Source organism: Mycteria americana, chromosome 3 (genome assembly GCF_035582795.1).
Source record: "Mycteria americana isolate JAX WOST 10 ecotype Jacksonville Zoo and Gardens chromosome 3, USCA_MyAme_1.0, whole genome shotgun sequence".
In the NCBI taxonomy this organism is placed as follows: Eukaryota; Metazoa; Chordata; class Aves; order Ciconiiformes; family Ciconiidae; genus Mycteria; species Mycteria americana.
The window spans coordinates 112,786,458-112,806,298 of NC_134367.1; the positions used below are offsets into that span (position 1 = coordinate 112,786,458).

Consider the following 19,841-nt stretch of genomic DNA (forward strand, 5'->3'; position numbering starts at 1 on the left):
CCATTTTCTATCATTAAACTACACTATATAAAAGAAAAAAGTACACTGTAAGAACAGTTATTTCGTCAAACAAAATACTCAAGGATTTTTAAGGAGAGAAAAGAGTGCAAAATCACATGCTGTAAGGCTCTAACCATGCAGGAAAAACAAAACCAAACCCTTTTAGAATATTGTTTTAGTTATGGAGTGGTAGTTGTAGGATGTCTGAATGCATACAGGCACTAACTTCCTAATGATTAGCACAGTTTCATTGACAGGCTCAGCTGCAGAATCACAAAGCAAACATAAATTGCAGCAAATTAGCAGAAGATTTTTTTCTTTAAAGAAAAAACTTTAATGGATGTTTTGCCCAAGGAGCTTATTTCGATGGCTTCTCAGTAGACGAGACTGCACTGCCAGGAACCACAGAAGCATACAGTAAATTTAATAGTGGCCCTATGCCATACCATGGTTTATAGTGCTATGCAGCAGACCCACATTCAGGTACCGGCTCTGCACATTCAACCCTGGAAACTAAGCACATCAGAGCAGTGAAGGCCTTGGTTTCAATAGGCAGAGATAGTACTTATGGCTGGCTACAAAGGTAGCTGCTTCTTTAGAAATCCATCTTGCTCCCAATGAATTTACGACACCTTTATCGATAATTTCAATCACAGTAGAATTTGGCCCATAAACAAAATGACTGAAATATGCCAAAAGGAAAAGCAGATTGGGAAATATTAAAAAAAAAAAGAAGAAGAACAAGAAAATGTAGTATCAGGAGGATTTTTTACTACATCTGATTGTCACCATATTCATCTCTCCCAATTTAAACAGATACCATGAAACAACAGCTACATGTTACAAAGACAGGAAAAAAAGCCCTTCCAAGAATACTAATACCTAAGCATGCCATTCAAGTTACAATTGGCAATAATTGCCAGTCTCCATTCTGCAACATTTTAATTTACTCATGGCAAACTGACATTCAGATAGGTAAAAAATTATTTCCTACTTTTAAAAACATAAAAGAAATTACTTCCAGGCTTATCTTTACAATTGACTATCCACAGCATAAACACAGGGCAAATATCAACACTGAAAGGAAACAGCTTTCAGAGGTGATGCTTAATCATGATAGCCACAACATCATTGCATGCTTATTTCACTGTCTGCAGAATTGACACATATGTTCTCATTAATAAATTCATTAATATCTGTCTCAAACATTAATACGAATGGGCAGCAGGCTACAGAAACATAGCCATTTGGGATGCTATAGAACCTTTCAGGAAAAAGTGCACATAAAAATAGGCATTGAAGATTAATAATTATTTTGTTATTATCACCTTTTTCTAATGTATCTATCATCCATGAACTCAGATCCTAAATGTCATAATATACTCCATGTTTTTCATAAAGAGGTATGAAATATTGCTGCTAGTTTAGAGCGGACAAAATTGTTCATTGTTATGTTAATGCTGACATATCCTCTACATGTTTGACAGATTTTCCTTGAAAAGTTACACTTTTCAATCTGCTGGACAACACAATAATCTGGATAGCAGAAATCACTTTCTGTATATAATACTGCAATAGCTTAAGTGAATAGTTTATTTATTTGTGGTCCACTTACATCTGATAGGAATGAATCCCAAACTGATCCCACCTATGCTGGCAGAAAAGCCATTGTAGGCAGTAAACAGGGGACACATCGCCACTGGAGTGTATCTGAGAATCCCAGTGATTATCCAGGTCAATATAGTCAGAGCCAGAAGAAAACTTTTGATCTCCTCTTTGGGTCCACACTCTTGTTCATTTGTCTTGCTGTCCTGGGGGCTGGGGGGAGATTTCCTGTTCTGACAGCACCATTGCATTCTATCTTCTTAAGGTAATTACTCTGGCTCTCTGTAGATATACTGGATTTTGACCTAAGGCCCTTTTATGCCACTCCAAGAGGAAAAAAAATAAAGGTCTTAAAGTGCTTGAAAACAGCCTCAAGTCCAGTCATAAATAACTACAGAGAATTACTACCCAAATGTTTACTAAGCTGAGGGAAGAGATAAATCACATTATATCTAAATGGAACAAAAATACTAATAAATAGAAGTTTTACAGCACAGATGGCAAAAGAAACAAATATCATTGCAAATGTTTTCCTTTTAAAAGCTGATTTAAACTGAACATAAATGATGACACGATCATATTTTAAGGACAAGTGTAGGTTATATAATCTATATATTAAATAGCTGAGCCTTGGCAAAAAAGAGGCAGCCTGGACAGGAATGTGTGTTCTTCATGATTATTAAACATTTTTATTGCTATCTGGCAAAATGGTATATGATGGCTAATGATTTTACGTTACTTTCTGCAAAAGTTAAAAATTTTTATTTTTTATAATGTCAGTAATTTTATTACTACAGTGAGATTTACATAGGATTTTATACTAAAAAGCATGAGCAATATGCAATGACTACTGAAAATACACTGGAGTGGATTACCATGGTTCCCCTTTGTGCACTGGCAGCATACAACCAAGATCATAATTACGGGATTGCTACCACCTGCCAACTTGAAGAACTAAACCACATGCTTCCACATAATAATAAAGAATTCTAAGATTGAAAAGCAAATGGAGGTTAAAACCTAAAGGTCTCCAGGGACCTCTGAGCTGTGTATTTCTTCTGTACTCCTTTATCATTTTTACTTGCCCACAAAGATGAAGGCTCTTCCCAGTTAAACAAGCCCATCTAATGAAATGCCTGCATTTTCACACAACTGCTTAGAAAACAGAACATCTGCAATGTGCGAACTCATATTAAACCTCATCTTTGGATTTATAGCTTTTTCATCTTGAATCAGGAAAAAAAATAGACAAATTATTCATACTGTCAAAAAACCAGAAAGTCAGTTGAGAATTTTAGAAGGCACCTTAATGTAAAAAGAGGATTACTGGTATATATACAAGAAGGCAGAGAAATATTTTCCAAAATGCTGCTATTGGTCCATGATAAAATTTCCCATCCCCACTTTTTTTAAAAAAAAGCAATTATATTTTAATAGAGTGATGAAAAAAGGATTTCTTCAGAATCACTTAACAGTGATATGAAGGAATAATTTAAATTATCTTTGAGAGTATATCAATCTAGAAATTTTTGTATTCATATAAGACCACTTTTAAAATTCTGTACCCATCCACAATTTTACTCACAGAAACATACATATTAAATTTAATTTCAGAATATTTACATGGGGGAATTATTATTTGCTGGTGTATGGATGCTTCTCCATAGTCCATATTTCCGTTTAAATAAACTTAAAAGTGAACAAGGTTGTGTACAGATAGCCTATGGAGTTTCTTCCCCATACTTTCTATTATTCTTAAAAACTAGTAGGCCTTACGCGCTTAGTACTTAAAATCACTCAGAGTTCTGCTTCAAACTACTGAACATTGCCCATATATGACCTAAGGCTATACAACTGCCAACACTTATATGCAAGGTTAGCATTCCCTACAGCCTTCCACATTATCTCTTACTCCTTCTTTTTTATGCTTTCCAGTTTTAAAAACTATTTAACATAAAATTCCACCAATATTTACACATCAATAACTTACTGTGCACAAACTGAGCAAGATTACTATCTGTTCCCAGCATCCCCTCACCATAGTAATTATTTCTGGCATACCAAGCTAAAGATGTAGTTCCACAAGATCTTGGCTTAGGATGCAGAGCTGGCCTAAGAAGTTTGAATCTGAAATTTGCTCCCAATTGGTCCCCCCACAGCCACCGCAGTTGTGGTGGTGATGATGAATTACATGACATGACTTAAAAAACATCTAAGTGCCATCCCCACTTCCACTGACACCCCCATTTCAGAATGTACATGGGATCAGCAGTTTAAAGAAATTAAAAAAAAGGAACAGAATTCCTATTTTTGGAGAGTTTCTATGTAGGGTTACGTTAGCAGGGTGTTATAGGAATTTTATGTTGCCACTTAGGATGCTGTTTCTGCTCTAAACATAGAGAAGACCCTTCAGTTATGACTTTCAAAACTGACGTTTTCTGAAGCACTTAATTCAACAATATTTTTTACAACATTGTAACTATTATGCAACCTTAATCCTGACATGATTCTTCCTAGAGAATGGGGCCGAGAAACAAGTTGCAGCAATTCTTTAGATGACTTATTTATCTTGTGGTCAACTGGATCAAAAAAACCTCACAATGCAGAAATAGTCAAATTATGAGAAATACCTTTTCTAGACATCTGAAACTACAATAACACCGCATTTCTGTTATAGGCTTATGAACCGGTATCCATAAGCTTTTCCCTGTTGTCTGGCATACAGTATCATCTACAGGAAAAGGTTAATCTTCAGTGAAAATATCATCTCTTGGCCCTGTGCATTTGTTGGGGTTACAGAAGCTTTCTTTGAAGTTGGCTGTCATCCCAGTAAAGCTGCATTAAGTAGTTCAAATTAAATATCACTAGTAATACACGTTGGTAGCAAGTAGAGGCTACAAAGAGAAAAGCTTTGGGGTAGAATTTCAGGGGGAAATAGGATTATGTTTGCTCAGTAAAATCTTCTCAAAATTATGATTTTCAAAAATTTTCAGGCCTCAGTTGTACAGAAATTAAATCTACTCAGTTCTGAAAGTATCTGAACTTGATCTGACATGCCACTACTGGTCCAGCAAATTCGGAAACATTTTTCATTTATTCCTGGTAGTGCTTTCAATTACAGAGATACTATCATTTTGAATATTTTCCTGCTATAAAGACTTCCCCTCAGGGATTACAGAAGGAAGCCTATTAAAATGTGTCCCCATCCTTTTAGCAGACAAAAAAGAAAAAAGAAAAGACTGAATAAAACAGGAAAGATTGGAGCTCAATTCTAAAGCAGAACTTGGCCAAAGAGAGCAAGCAGGTGGGAGAAGATTATCAAATAGATACCCAATAGCCCCTTGAACATCCTCTTCTTTGACTTTGGGATTCTGGCTAAAATTAGAGGATTTTTCATATTTGTCCAGGGTTTTCAGATACCCAGCACCTTGGCTGAACTGCTAGATCCTTAGGAATCTCAAACTTGTCCCCTGCCCATATGCACATGAAGTCTTTATGTGTACCAAGCCTGTTAGTTCTGAGCAGTCTTGAACCCTTTGTGAAAGAGCTGTACAGATGGCTTTGTACATGCACAGTAAATCTGTCTTTTTTTTAGAATGTGTCCAATGTACTGCTCATGCAAAACATAAGTATATTTATGCAGAGGTTCTGACTTTTCCCAGAAACGCTGGGTAACTGTTGTGTATATGCTGTACAGCATACAACTGCTTGACGGAGAAACAGTGCAGGGGGGCTTTAATTACAAGTATACTTCTACAGTACGGGTAATGGTGAAAGACTAAGGAGGCCCTTTGGCTCCTCCTGATGTGATGAAGGGTTGTGGTGCTTATGATTCTCTTCAGGAGAGTTCTGGCTCAAAGTCAAAACTAGAGATATGAGTTGGCTATAAAACTAGTTCAAATATGTGACAGACGTTATGATTACAGGTCACGAAGTTAAAAGAGAAGGCTATTTTCAGTAAGCACCAAATAACATGAGTATTTAAAGCGAACAAATTAACATGAGCAAAGATATGACCATCTGCCACTTACAGAATCAGTGGTTAAAATCAACTTTCTGATGAATTTTTGACCAGACAGGAAAAACCAACCTACAATCACTACTGGACCAGAAGAAAATTCATGACCATAATCAACCTGAGTCCAGGCTAACATGTTTTGGTGATCCAGAAGATGGGATAAAGAGGAAAAAAAGGAGAGTGAAAAGAATATCAAGCAATTTCAAAAACTCTGGGTTTAATTTCAAGAGCTGGGTTTAATAGTTGAAGGAGAGGGAAAATGCTATAAGCATATATAGTGACTTTGAATTTCAACATATTTAAATTAGTCATTCAACTGGTGATTTGGGACTTGAATTGTAACTGAATTTCAGCTTGCTGGTAGCAAGCATCTGTCCTGGCCTCATTTCAGGATGCGTACACCTCTGTTCCCCAGCACACAGCAACATTTGTATCGTGTAAGTGATCAAAAACCTGATTTTTAGAGGGACTGAGCGCATTCAGCTCCTATTTTTAGGATCTCTGGATAGGAGGTAGTGGTTCTCCACTCCTGATACTTCTGAGCAGCATTAAGTTCCCAAACTCAAAGTACTCTGACCTCTCTGAAATACTTAATATAATCCAAATATCAGACCATTGATCTGATTAGAAGTTCTCTTAAGATTTACACTGTTTAAAAGGGAATTTTAAAACAACAAACATGTTACAGGGAGGACTTCCTTATATGATAAAGCAGACTCAGAGCTTAAAATGACTTGCAAATGGTATCTGTAAATATTAATGCACTTTGACATTGAATACCACATATCATACATTTTAAGTGTTTTTTAGTGTGTGGATGTTTACAGTGAAATGATGTGCTTCTTTATATGCCTGTTTTCAATTCGAAGTATGGCTTCATTACAAAGAGTGATAGCATAAAGCTTAGCAGCAAGAACATTCCTCCAGAATTAGCACCAAATTGACAAGCATCCTTAACACAGCCTTTAAATTGGGTTTGTGGGTACCAAACAGCTTCATGAGCATTAGCTGTTCCTCACCCTCTTTTCTACAGTTCCAACTTTTCAGTACCCAAGCTGGGTATTGACCACTTTTAATATGGAGTGGTTTTCCCCAGGCTGGGACTTCATTTTGCAGTTGCTTTCATTAAGCAACCAGACACTAAAACCTTGTAAAATTCCTTCAGCCCTAGGAATACTGCTTTCATCAGTATTTTTTCATACTGTTATTACTGACTCTGTTACCTTCTTTCCTAATTTCCTAAAATACCGAAGCAGAAAACAGCTATGAAGACTTCCAAACACAACATCAGTATACAAGATTCGTAAGCCTAAGTCAAAATGACATATTGAAGGATCTTAAACATCACACGTGACATTGAGAGAATAAGCATGCTTATGAATGCCTGTGCTAAGAAAAATATGAAAATAAGGAAATTTCATTCAGATTAACTCCTGGTTAGGTGGAGCTGGCAGGCCAAAAGTGGTCAAAAACATGTACAATATCCATCCTATAGCATGGGAACAAAATCATGAAAGCTGCAAAAATGTCTGTATAATGTAACCTTCTCTGTGCCTTGCCATTACTCCAGTGCATGCTTCCATTCTCAGCTTCTGCGGAATTACACAGATCTTTAATTTGGACTCCAGAACACCTTGATTTACCCATATAAGACTCAGGTCCTTTTGTTTATTCTGCTTTTAATAGAAGGGTTTTCTTTGCCTCAGTTTTCTGCAGCACCTGGTAAAAATGAACACACAGAAGGCTCCAAAGATGGTATCAAGCTAACAAAATCTTGTTTTGCAATGAGTATAGGAGTTCCTCATATGTATTTAGTTACTTTGAATCTAACCTATCTATCTATCTTGTCAAGCCAGAACACATGCTGAAGAAGATCAGGTTGCCTTAGTAACCTGAGTCCAGTTGTACAGACTTCAGAAAGACTGAATAATTTTATCTTTCTGAAGCACCATTGTGCATCATTGTGCCATTGTACTTAAATATCTTACACAGAAAATAGATATATATTACCAAACTCCCCATATACACTTTGAGCTATTCTCATGCTATGGGTTATAGAAGACACTGCTTGGGAAAGCTTTTTCTTCTTCTTTCTTACCATTTGTGACCCTTGCAGCTGTCATCTATTAAAAAAACTAGCACTTACTCATTGCTCTTTTTTTGGCTTTGTTGGAGAGGAACAACTGACACCATTACAGAGCTAAAACTTCTGCTCCAGCCGTGCTGTGTATAGTGATTAATCTTGTTCAGAAAACTATTAGTTACCTAAAATTGATTTTAATATATGATATTGTTGGAATGTTCAGAGAAATCTGTGAGAAAGATCAGTGACAGCACTCATCCAGTATGCTTATTACTGTGAATAGCTTTTGGCTACACAAATTTCAGGCCTGAATTGTACATAGTATGCTATTAAATTGTAATAATTGAAAGTTCTAGAGAAAGGAATCTAACGATACCCAACAGAACAATTTTAGTTCCATGAGAATATATTTAATTAACCCTTAATCATTTTCACCTTTATGACACTGGAAACACTTCTAGGATTTGATTTACAAAATTATTATGCCATTAATAAGAGAAAGATATTATTGACATACCAAAATCCAATTTAATTACTCCCTTGATTCCTCCAGAGGCAGAGAGAAGCTTGCAATTTTCTGACACTATGTTCCATTGTTAATATTGTGAAACAGAAAATACCTCCGAGTAGGCCAGAAATGTTGTGTAATTGCTTCTATCTGAGCTACAAGCACAACTATAACAATGTATTCTGGCTACCTTGAAAGTTCCTCCTCGGCTTTTTCTGTATCAAGTATCCCACTTAAAACTTTACTTATTACTGCTTGTTAGAAATATTCTCACATGTAAGAGCTTCTACAATCCCTGCCAAACAACTTTCTGTGCTTTTCATTTTTTTAAAGGGATAGTTTGTAATGTACTTAAGAAAATGGAAATTACTTAACTATTGTAGGCATGGATAGCTCATCTGACTGACTACTCCAGGATTTGTATGTAAAAAAGAAAAAAATTCCACAACTTGTTTTCAGACTGTCAACAAGAATATGCCTGTTAACTTACATAATTAATAGACTGATATATCTTAATGAAAGGCCAAAATTTACATACTACAAAATCCACATGAAACAGAGGAGAAACAAACCTAATAGAGCTGGATCACTAAAACCTTGAAAAAATATTGTCATCTGTGCATCATGCTCCATAGTTCTGGCTGGAGCAACAGGTGCTCCCATATGACATCTGAGGAGCCTGACAGCTCAAGGTGCCGTCTATCCTGATTAGGATTCCAATAAAAACAAAAGTTAAAAAACGTAATCCTGGTCCACAGCCATGGCTCACAGGCAACATGCTTTCTTGCTTTCCTTGCTCTTTTTACAGTTTTTCTAATTCTCAAAAACACCTCAACAGTTCTGCATTTTCAAGACTGCATGTGTGAAGTCCTACTTCCTTTGAAGTTTATACAAATTAGGCCACTGATATTTGTCATCAGAAATTCCAGATATTCATTATAGAGAGGTATTGGATAAGATAGGCTGAACAAATTGAGATTTCTTCAATTCGTTCATTCCAGCAGCATGCCCTGCATTGTAATTTTGCGTGCAGCTATCTTTATTTCTCCTGTGTACTGTGAGCCTCTGTGGCAAAATAATCACATGAAGTATTTAGACTGGCGTGTTATCAGGTACAGATTTTTTAATTCTGAGCTACTGGGGATGGAAATCAAATGTGTTTTAAAGTACTCTGAGGAATTTTCATTCCCTTTTCTTAATAGCAGGTTGTACGTTTATTGGTAGCTAGCAACTGCAAAGTCTTAGCGAGGAATATGTAATATTATTTTGGAAAGTACTACTGAGTGGCTCTTATGGTTAGTTTAGCTTTAGGTCACTGGTTTAATTAAGCTTCTTTATTTTGTATATGTCCTTCTCACAAAAGTAGCATTAAGACTGATCTTACACCCTAGGTGTCAAAAGGCCCAAAAGATGCAGTATCCATAACAGTTAAATCAATTAATAAATGTGAAATAAATATATGTGGTAAAATTATTTAAATCCATCATTTGTGTAATAGCGGACTGGTAATGTAAACAGAGATTATGTGAGTATCACCCTCTGATTTGCATTCCAGAAGAAGGAAGGCATTGTGAGAGAATGACTATCCATTGTCAACACCATATGATAGTTCAGAAGACTGTAAAAAGTCAGTGGCATTGACGAGAGAAAATAATAAATACTCCTATTTTTTATACAGTATAAATATAGTATGTGATTTTTAAAAAATATATATACACATACACAACATTAAACACAAAACACTTCAAACCTAAGGAAAGCCAGGTCTACACTTCTGTGTAAAATATTAAATTACCCCTCCTTGCACATGGATTATTACATAATTGCTAATTACATGTTCACAAAGTATAAGACTTGTCTCATTCAGTGCAAGAATGCACTTGTTTTGATCAGAGCTCTGCAGTGAAGAAGGCTGGTGTTTATGAAACCGCTCACTTATTGCAGAAGTTGAATGCTGACTCAATATTTAGGGGTTTTGTGTTTCAAAGTATAACCTTAATATTACTTAATGCACTCTCCAAACACTATGCTGAAGAGAGAATCATTCAGTTCCTCCTGGAATTTTTATAATGTCAAATACTCTAATAGCCAAATCTCTCATAAACTTAAACTAATGTATTTTTACAGTACCTAGTTTCTACCATCCTCAGTAACAGCCAAAAGTATCCACTGTTTGGTGTGTTCAATCTGAAATAATTAGGATTTGACTTTCTGGAAACATACATGTTTCAGTCCCAATTTTGAATGCTCAGCATGGTTGCAAATCAGAACACAGATTGTCAGCTTAGCAAAAAATGACAAATACCTAAGTACCAAATCCACTGTCACAGAATTGTATAGGTTGGAAAAGACCTTTGAGATCATTGAGTCCAACCGTAAACCCAACACTACCAAGACCACCACTACACCATGTCCCTAAGCACACCTCATCCAAACATCTTTTAAATACTTCCAGGGATGGCGACTCAACCACTTCCCTGGGCAGCCTGTTCCAATGCTTGATAACCCTCTCAGTGAAGTAAAATTTCCTAATGTCCAATCTAAACCTCCCCTGGTGCAACTTGAGGCCATTTCCTCTCGTCCTGTCACCTGGGAGTCACTTGTTACCTGGGAGAAGAGACCGACACCCACCTTGCTACAACCTCCTTCCAGGTAGTTGTAGAGAGCAATAAGGTCTCCCCTCAGCCTCCTTTTCTCCAGGCTAAACAACCCCAGTTCCCTCAGCTGCTCCTCATCAGACTTGTGCTCTAGACCCTTCACCAGCCTCGTTGCCCATCTTTGGATACACTCCAGCCCCTCAATGTCTCTCTTGTAGTGAGGGGCCCAAAACTGAACACAGTATTCAAGGTGTGGCCTCACCAGTGCCGAGTACAGGGGCACGATCACTTCCCTGGTCCTGCTGGCCACACTATTTCTGATACAAGCCAGGATGCCATTGGCTTTCTTGGCCACCTGGGCACACTGCTGGCTCATATTCAGGTGGCTGTCAACCAACACCCCCAGGTCCTTCTCTGCTGGGCAGCTTTCCAGCCACTCTTCCCAAGGCTGTAGCATTGCATGGGGTTGTTGTGACCCAAGTGCAGGACTTTGCACTGAGCCTTGTTGAACCTCATACAATTGGCCTCAGCCCATTGATCCAGCCTGTCCAGGTCCCTCTGTAGATCCTTCCTACCCTCAAGCAGATCAGCACTCCCGCCCAGCTTGGTGTCGTCTGCAAACTTACTGAGGGTGCACTCCATCCCCTTGTCCAGATCATTGATAAAGATATCAAACAGAACTGGCCCCAATACTGAGCCCTGGGGAACACCACTTGTGACTGGCTGCCAGCTGGATTTAACTCCATTCACCACCACTCTTTGGGCCCGGCCATCCAGCCAGTTTTTTAATCAGCAAAGAGTACACCCGTCCAGGCCGTGAGCAGCCAGTTTCTCCAGGAGAATGCTGTGAATGCTGTCATTTAATAATACATGATTTGCCCTTCATAAGTCCATACTGGCTTCCGCTAACAGCCTTCTTGTCCCTAGTATGTTTGGAAATGGCTTTCAGGCAAATTTTATCCATCACCTTTTCAGTGATCGAGGTGAGGCTGACCAGCCTGTAGTTTACTGGATCTTCCTTCTTGAAGACAGGAGAAACATTTACTTTTTTCTAGTTCTCAGGAACTGCCCCCGATAGCCATGACCTTTCATAGATAATCAAGAGCAGCATTGCAATGACCTGTGACACTCATGGATGCCTCCCATCAGGTCTCAGGAACTTGTATATGTCCACTTTGTTTAGATATTCCCTGACCTGATCTTCCTCCACCAAGGTAAGTCTTCCTCCAGACTTTCCCACTGGTCTCAGGGACCTGGGATTGCTGAAAGTGCTAAAGGCTGGTCTTACCAGTAAATACCAAGGCAAAGAAGACTGAGTACCTCAGTCTCTTCCATGTCCCTTGCCATGAGGTCCCCTCACCCCATTCAGTGGCAGGCCCACATTTTCCTGCTCTTTCACTGCCAGTAGGAGCCCTTCCTGTTACCTCTCCATGTCCCTTGCCAGATTAAACTCCAAGTGGGCCTTGGCTTTCCTAACCCCATCCTGGCATGCATGGACAGCATCTCTATATTATTCCTGGGCCACTTGAGTCTGCTTCCACCTCTTGCACACTCCCTCTTAATGTTTGAGTTTTGTCAGAGGCTCCTCCTGCCTTTTGCCACTTTTGCTTGATTTTCTATGTATGAGGTTATGCATGAGGGTTCCTCAGCTTTGAGGAAGTGATCCTTGAAAATCTACCAGTTCTCCTGGGCCCTACAGGATTCTTCCAGGCAGGTCCCCGAACAGGCCAAGGTCTGCTCTCTTGAAGTCCAGGATTGTGTTCCAGCTTTTTGTCTTGCTCCGACCTCTCAAGAACTGAACTTTTTGACCATCGCAACTCTGATCCATTCTTCCTTGTTTGTACGTATGTAGTCTAGCAGTGTGCCTCCCTTCATTGGCTCCTTGATCACCTGTGTCAGCAAGTAAATGCACTCCAGACATCTAGATTGCTTACGCCCTGCTCTGTTGCCTCTCTGGCAGATACTGGGGTAATTCAAGTACCCCATGAGGACTAGGTGTGCGAACATGAGGCTTCTTCAACTTGTCTGAAGAAGGCCTCATCTATTTCTTCCTCCTTATCAGGAATTTTGTAGCAGATACCCATCACATCATATTAGACTTTGGTCTGCCCTCTAACCCTAACCCTTAAGCTCTCAGCTGGCTCGTCACTTGTCCCTGGCCAGAGCTCCACACCTTCCTGTCACACTCAGTCCACTATTTCCTCACTTACTTGTGAGTTGTCATCTCCATTCCCCACCATTCCTAGTCCTGATTCTCTCCTCACCAGGTTGGCCAGCTTGTGGCAAAGATGCTTTTGCCCCACTTTGGTAGGTGGATTCCATCTTTTCCTAGCAGGCCTTCCTTGAACTCCTTGTCCAATCTCCAGTTAAATCGTCCCAATACACAACAATTATTATATTAACATCCAAACACATTTAAAATAAAAGCTAACCATCACTACAGATATAGTTTTAGCTGAAAGGCAGTATATCTATAATGCAATCAAATATCAAGAAAATCAAACATGTTTTACAGGAACCCGTTTTGTAATATTGACACAGTTCTCCATTTAAAGGAGGGCTTTAGATTTTTCTTGGTAAAGAGTCAAAGTAGGAGAACTTTTAAAAAAAGTTTTGTTACTCACAGTGGTTGAGAATGACAAACTCCTAGTCAGAAGAGGCTCCATGGTGAAGTTCTAACCCTTCAGAAATGGATTTTAATGGAAGTGTTGACACAGTGTTAGCTATACCATCACAAGTACAACGCCAATACATTATTCCCTTACGGTAACAGGCAGTGTTGAAGTTGCCCTGTAATTTGGCACAGAACATTTCTATACTAATGTAATGTGACATTGTTATTATGTCTGCTATTTTCTATGCCATAATAGCAGTATTTGTTTCCACAAACATGCCATTACATTCACTAATATGGCTATACTTAAAGACTGCCCGAGTAAAAACAGATGTAAACTTATAGAAAGCAGATAATCTCTTATAGATTTGTTTTGTTTTGCCAGAGTAATTTTCAACCCTACTCTTATAAAAAAGCTGAATTCCCTGGGAGGATAGCTTTCACTACATAACCTGCTGTTAGAAATAGTTACGATGTTCATGATGTATTTTCTCAGAGGAGTTGCATGCAGCCATCCATTTGTAAGAACAGCCATTAACTGTCCTTTTAGTACAGTCTTCTATATAATCCCATTTTTGTAGGAACAACTGCTACTAGTCTGTGTTATGCTTATCACTTACGCTTTACACTGTTGCCCTGAATCTCCAAGTGTCATATCACATCAAAAGAGAAAATGGTAATCTGTATAGCATCTTGGGGTCAAAACTTCCCCTGCCTTGTTTATGTTCCAGTAAATAGGAAACTGCAGCACACAGAATGTTCCTACTTGTGCCACCACGGAGGCTTACTGTCTACAGGCACTCCACACTCACTGTAGTGGAGTACTGAGATTTGCAACTAAACAAAACTTTTGTGGATTAAACTGTGGGTGTTCCTGACTAAAGTTGTAAAACTGTAGCCTTACTCTTGGCTGGCCCAGGTAATTTTCCATAGGGGTACATTCCCTAAACTTCTCCTTTTCTCTAGCTGACACACAGAGGACACTCCTGGACTGAGAAAGAAACAACCTGCCTCACACAGTGCTTATTTTGAGATAATTTTTTTAAAAAATCTCCATTTAAAGCTGTGCACTTTTTCACCTGGAATAATACACTGAACAGCACAGGAGTAATAATTTGCTGTTATAGGAAAGATTAAAGAAAATTCTTGCACACTGTATTAGTAGAATGTATTATAACATTTTTCAAGAAACTCACTCTTTCATTATTTCCTCCAAACTCTGTTTTGGAAATTAAAGACAAGAATGATACACATGAAACATTTACATTGTAAAGCCTAGGAACGACGCATGCCAAATCTTTGTGGACTGAGGTTACTATGGGAAACATGCTGAAAGTATCAACTCAAATGCAGCAAGGTAATTTGTGCACATTTATGCAAATTTCAGATGATACAAAACTGGGAGGAGTGGTTGATAGACCAGATGCGTGTACTGCCATTCAGAGGGACGCTGACAAGATGGAGAAGTGGGCTGATAAGAACCTCGTAAAACAAAGGAAAATGCCAAATCCTGCACCTGGGGAGGAATAACCCCATGCACCGGGACAGGCTGAGGCCTGAGCAGCTGCAGGCCTGAGCAGCTGGAAAGCAGCTTTGCAAAGGATCTGGGCATCCTGGTAGACACCAAGTTGAACATGAGTCAGCAACGTTCTCTTGTGGCAAAGGCGGCCAACAGCCTCATTGGCTGCATTAGGAAAAAGGTCGCAGAAAGGTTGAGAGATGTGATCCTTCCCCTCTACTCAGCACTGTTGAGATGCATCTGGAGCACTATGTCCTAGTGCTGGGCTCCCCAGTGCAACAGAAGCATACTGGAATAAGTCCAGCAAAGGGCCACAAAGGCAATTAAGGGCTTGAAGCATCTCTCATATGAAGAGAGGTTGAGAGAGCAGGGACTGTTCAGTCTGGAGAAGGCTCAGTGGGGATCCTATCAATGTTTTAAAATACCTGATGGGTGGGAGTAAAGACAACAGAGAGATATTCTTCTCAGTGGTGCCCAGTGACAGGACAAGAGGCAATAGGACAAACTGAAATACACAAAATCTCATTTAAATATAAGGAAAATGTTTGTACTGTGAGGGTGACTGAGCACTGGCATAGGTTGCCCAGAGAGGTTGTGGAGTCTCCATCCTTGGAGATACTCAGAACCCAACTGGACACAGCCCTGGGTAACCCGTACTAGCTCACTCTGCTCTGAGCAGAGGGGTTGGACTAGACAATCTCCGCAGGTCCCCTCTCATCTCAGCCATTTTGTCACTCTGAAATTTCTACTCAGATATGTCCCCTAAGAACTAGTGGAACAAAATAATGGGGAGGAGTCGTGGCTTAACCATGGAACAAAACAATGAGGTGTGGTGGGTTAATCCTGGCTGAGGGCCAAATTCCCACCCAGCTGCTCACCCACTCCCCCTGCTCTGACCTTCGTGTTCCCTCTGCTGTTTCTCACTCTTTTTGTTCCCTTCTCCTTCATCTGTCTGGCACTTTGGTAAGAATGGCATACTTTCTAAGCGTGTTTTCACAGAGGTGCCACCAGCTTGGCTGAGGGACTTGGCTGTGTCCTGTGGTGGGTCTGTTGGAGCGTGCCCGGCATGGGGCAGTCCCAGCCTCTCCTCACGGAGGCCACCCTGAAGCCCCCTGCTGCCAATACCTGGACATGGACATTCAATACAGGAGGGATGCAAGTCTCCATAAACCAGGTACTTTTAAATGTTTCTCTTACAACCACTGACACTTATTTTTAAGTGGTCAATTTTTGGGTTTGATAACAAAAAGTCTCTACCTATGAGATTTTGATGTCCTGAATGTTCCATTTTACATAAAATAGTACTTTCAAATGTAAAGTAAGCCAAGGGCAATGTAGCAATACTAGGTTAGATTTCAGCTTCTGTCAACCAGTGTCGCTCCATGCGCAATCTGCAATGGAAACATGCTCACACACACTACTCAAGAACATGCCTGTGTCCTTCTGAAGGGGATGCGTTTTTCAGCAATGAGCAGGTGCTATTCCAGACCTGTCGCTGAGATAATTTTTCTTCACGTGAAGGGAGTTTGTCTTACTTCAGTGCTGCAGAAGCTTAGCCTGTGGTGCGCAGCCTATGCAAGTTACTAAAAACTGTAGTAACATTTCATCAGTCCTCTTTCCATTATGCTCTTCCTGAACACAGCAGAGAGGAGTCTAGGAGCATCTAGATGACATTGAGATTACAACATCATTTCTCCTTCTTTCCTTCACATATACCATTATGAAAAATCTCTCTCGTTAGATTTGCTTTGCGGATTTTTGGTATCTGAACTAATCTGAGGAGCCAAGATAAAGCAGAAACCAAACGTATTATATTTACCAGACTCTGAATTCCATTACAAAACATCCATATCTAAGATAAATTTATATTTCATGTTTGTGACAGAAGAACATTAAAAAAAAAAGATTTATCTGGGAAAAAAAAAAAAGTATTTTTGGCAGCCATGTACTAAAGGTACTCCTTTACCGTCTTCAGAAATAGTATATTGAGAATTCTCTGATTGTGTGCAATGTAATCCATAATGTTACCATGCAAATGAGTCTTCACAGATTGGTAAATATCTTTCTTACGTAAATTCATCAGTTCACCAAATTTATGCAATATCTGTTACTTGAAGAAATAATTCATAGAATATTCCAGGTCCAGACATCAGTTATTACTAAGACAAATTTATAAACAGTTTTTCCTTCGCTAGATATGGAATATAACTTCTAGATAACTTCTTATTCATAGTTTTTAGTTACTTTTGGAAGAACTCAAAGATCACAGAAGAACAGAAATAACAACTTAAAATAAAATAGAAACAAATCATTTTCTCCTGTAGCAGATAGGGGACTGAAATCTTCAAAAATATATGTTTAGCAGCATGACTAATCACTCACATTGCTGGGAAGGGCAAACTCATATACATAAAGTAAATCCAAACCTTTGCTCAAATTATCGAAAGTTTTTTGATACCACATTTCATTTCTACCATGACAGCAGCTGCAGAGAAACAGACTGAGGTGAGTCCTTTCCATAGTTTTCAAACATGGTCACGAGTAGAAAAGTGGAACTTTCATGAGAATAATTAATATAGCTTTTACATATAATTCATTTTCTAGTCTTGTGCTAGATATAATTTGAGCCAAAAGCTTTTCAGATTATAACTATTCTGTTATTTTAGGGTTTGTCCAAGAAGGTACACCTTGCTGTAGAGTGGAAAACCAGAGCAAGACATAAAAATCCAAAATGCTTGACTAGGCAATTATACCGTCACTTTCTACCATCAGTCATTCTTTCAGATAAACGTATACAAATAGAAATAAAAATGCTTAGCCTTAAAGAAATTCCCTCTTCATATGGATATAAAAATATGCAACATTTGGATATTTCAAATGTGACGAGTTAAAAAGAAAACTCAGTAGCTTGCCTTAGTAAGTTACCGTGGATCATTATGGCTCTTGCATTACTGTTCCACTTTCACTTCTGCATAATTCTATTTAGATCAATAAGGCTAGATTGGAATAAAACTAGATTATGACATTGGTGAATCAGGCCCCTTATTTTTGACACATTTAAGTTTTTCCTGAAAGACCAGATGGTTGGTGTATGTTATGTAGTTTTATTCAGATGAAATTTAAAAGAACTAAAACACTTGGCATGCTTTTATTATTGGCATGCTTAGTGTGTCATCTAAAGAAATCTACAAAGGGAGATAATGAGCCTTGTCAACTGTTTCACAGTAATTATAGCCCTCATGATATAATGCTACAAAATTACAATATAGCTTAAGATAATAAAATGCAAAAGGTTTTTTCAATCAGGAAAAAACCCCTATTTGTAACATTTATGCAGGAAAGGGATTATTTCAAACAGGTAACCATCAGTATATTAGACATGCAATCAAGTGTAATAAAACCAAATTCTGTCAATGTTTGATACTGCACATTGTCCAAAACTTATACTGTATATTTTAGCTATATTCTTCCCACAAGCCTTACAGATTTTCATGGGGTTTGCCAGTTCATTTAAATATCTAATATTAAAATAATATAAAGCTTCAGACACTTGCCTCAAATATTGCTTTAAAGCTCTCGAGCTTTCAGATTAGAATTTTTCAGTGTACTTACGGTCATTGCATAATGGTCCACTAAAGGAGGTCATACTACAGTCACAACTGAATCCATCCCACTGCTGTAAGCACACTCCCTGGTTTGCACATGAATCTTCTTGGCACGTTGTGCTGGGGCCTGATGAGAACATACAAAAAAGGACTTGCACTTTGTCTTCTAAAGAAAGATGTTTCTCACTGGATCACATTAACTAGTTGCCAAAATCTCAAATCAAATGAGCAGAGATACCAAGTAAAACGCACATAAACTTGCTGATTTTGTAGCAGCATGTAATATTAAAAGGATGTTTTTCTTTAGTTTTAAGATTGATATGTCAAACACATAAGAATGCACAAACTGAAGCAGAGTTATTCCAGGTACAGTGGGAATGTTAACTTTGTTGCGAGTTATTTGTTAATCTCGTGTCAGACCATTAACTGGCTAAGGGTTTTCTAAAAACTTCAGTATTATTTTTTCCTGTAAATACATTTCAAACAGCAAAGCCAGATGCCACAGATAGCAAAGCTCTGGGAGATGAAAGTAAAGATTGGAAAATAAAATTAAAACCAAAACAAAATTAAAAAATAATAATATGAAGCTACACTATACAATGCTTTTAATCCCACAAATTATTTTAAATTATTTAGGTCTGAAATTGAGAGGAGTTTGGGATTCTTTGGCAGGAATGTTGGCAAGTACTGATTCACATGCTTCAGGGATCCCATGCAGGTTCCTTTTTTAAGGGGAAATGCAGAAAATCAGACTACTAATGAACTGGCATGCCAAAATGTGACATATGCATGAAAAACAAAGCTACTCTATTTCTAGAGAATCATAACTAGACTACTGAAATATAAAGAAATTTGAAAAGGAATGATCAAAGCACTAAAGCAATCACTATACAAACATATTCAAGACTGAAAGCCTTTATGCAAGCTATGCTGGAATAGGAAGGTTCATGTAGCCCATTGTTTTAGAAGTGTGAAAGACAAAATCTGAAATAAAATAACATTTTAGTTCTGGAATGTACACAGCATTTATTGCAGAAATCCAACTATGCACTGGGGGTTTCAGTCTTGTTTAATACACACAGGGCTATCTACCTTGCAAATCAGCTTTCATCAATGCAACTTTGTCAGCAAAATAAAAAAGCAAAATATATTAAATGTTAGTAAGCAATATTGAAATGGCAGCAAACACAGAAAAAAAACCATTCAGAGTAAAGTGCATGCTGCTGTTAAAGAGAGAAAGAAATGCCATATAATGCAAACAAATTAATGCTAATAGCCATAAATCTTCAGGC

The 19,841-nt window shown here is 38.3% G+C and overlaps 1 protein-coding gene across 17 annotated transcripts in view; it reads right to left on the bottom strand.

The window, feature by feature from the left end:
• NRXN1 (neurexin 1) overlaps nt 1-19,841 on the bottom strand; it is a 735,915-nt gene that overhangs the window by 338,822 nt on the left and 377,252 nt on the right. For 16 of the 17 annotated variants that reach the window (XM_075497462.1, XM_075497460.1, XM_075497458.1 and 13 more), the window contains one exon: nt 18,557-18,676. In XM_075497462.1, the coding sequence (XP_075353577.1) occupies nt 18,557-18,676 (120 nt within the window). Of the gene's footprint in view, nt 1-18,556; nt 18,677-19,641; nt 19,669-19,841 lie in introns of all 17 variants that reach the window. The other variant, XM_075497443.1, reaches the window with a different exon arrangement.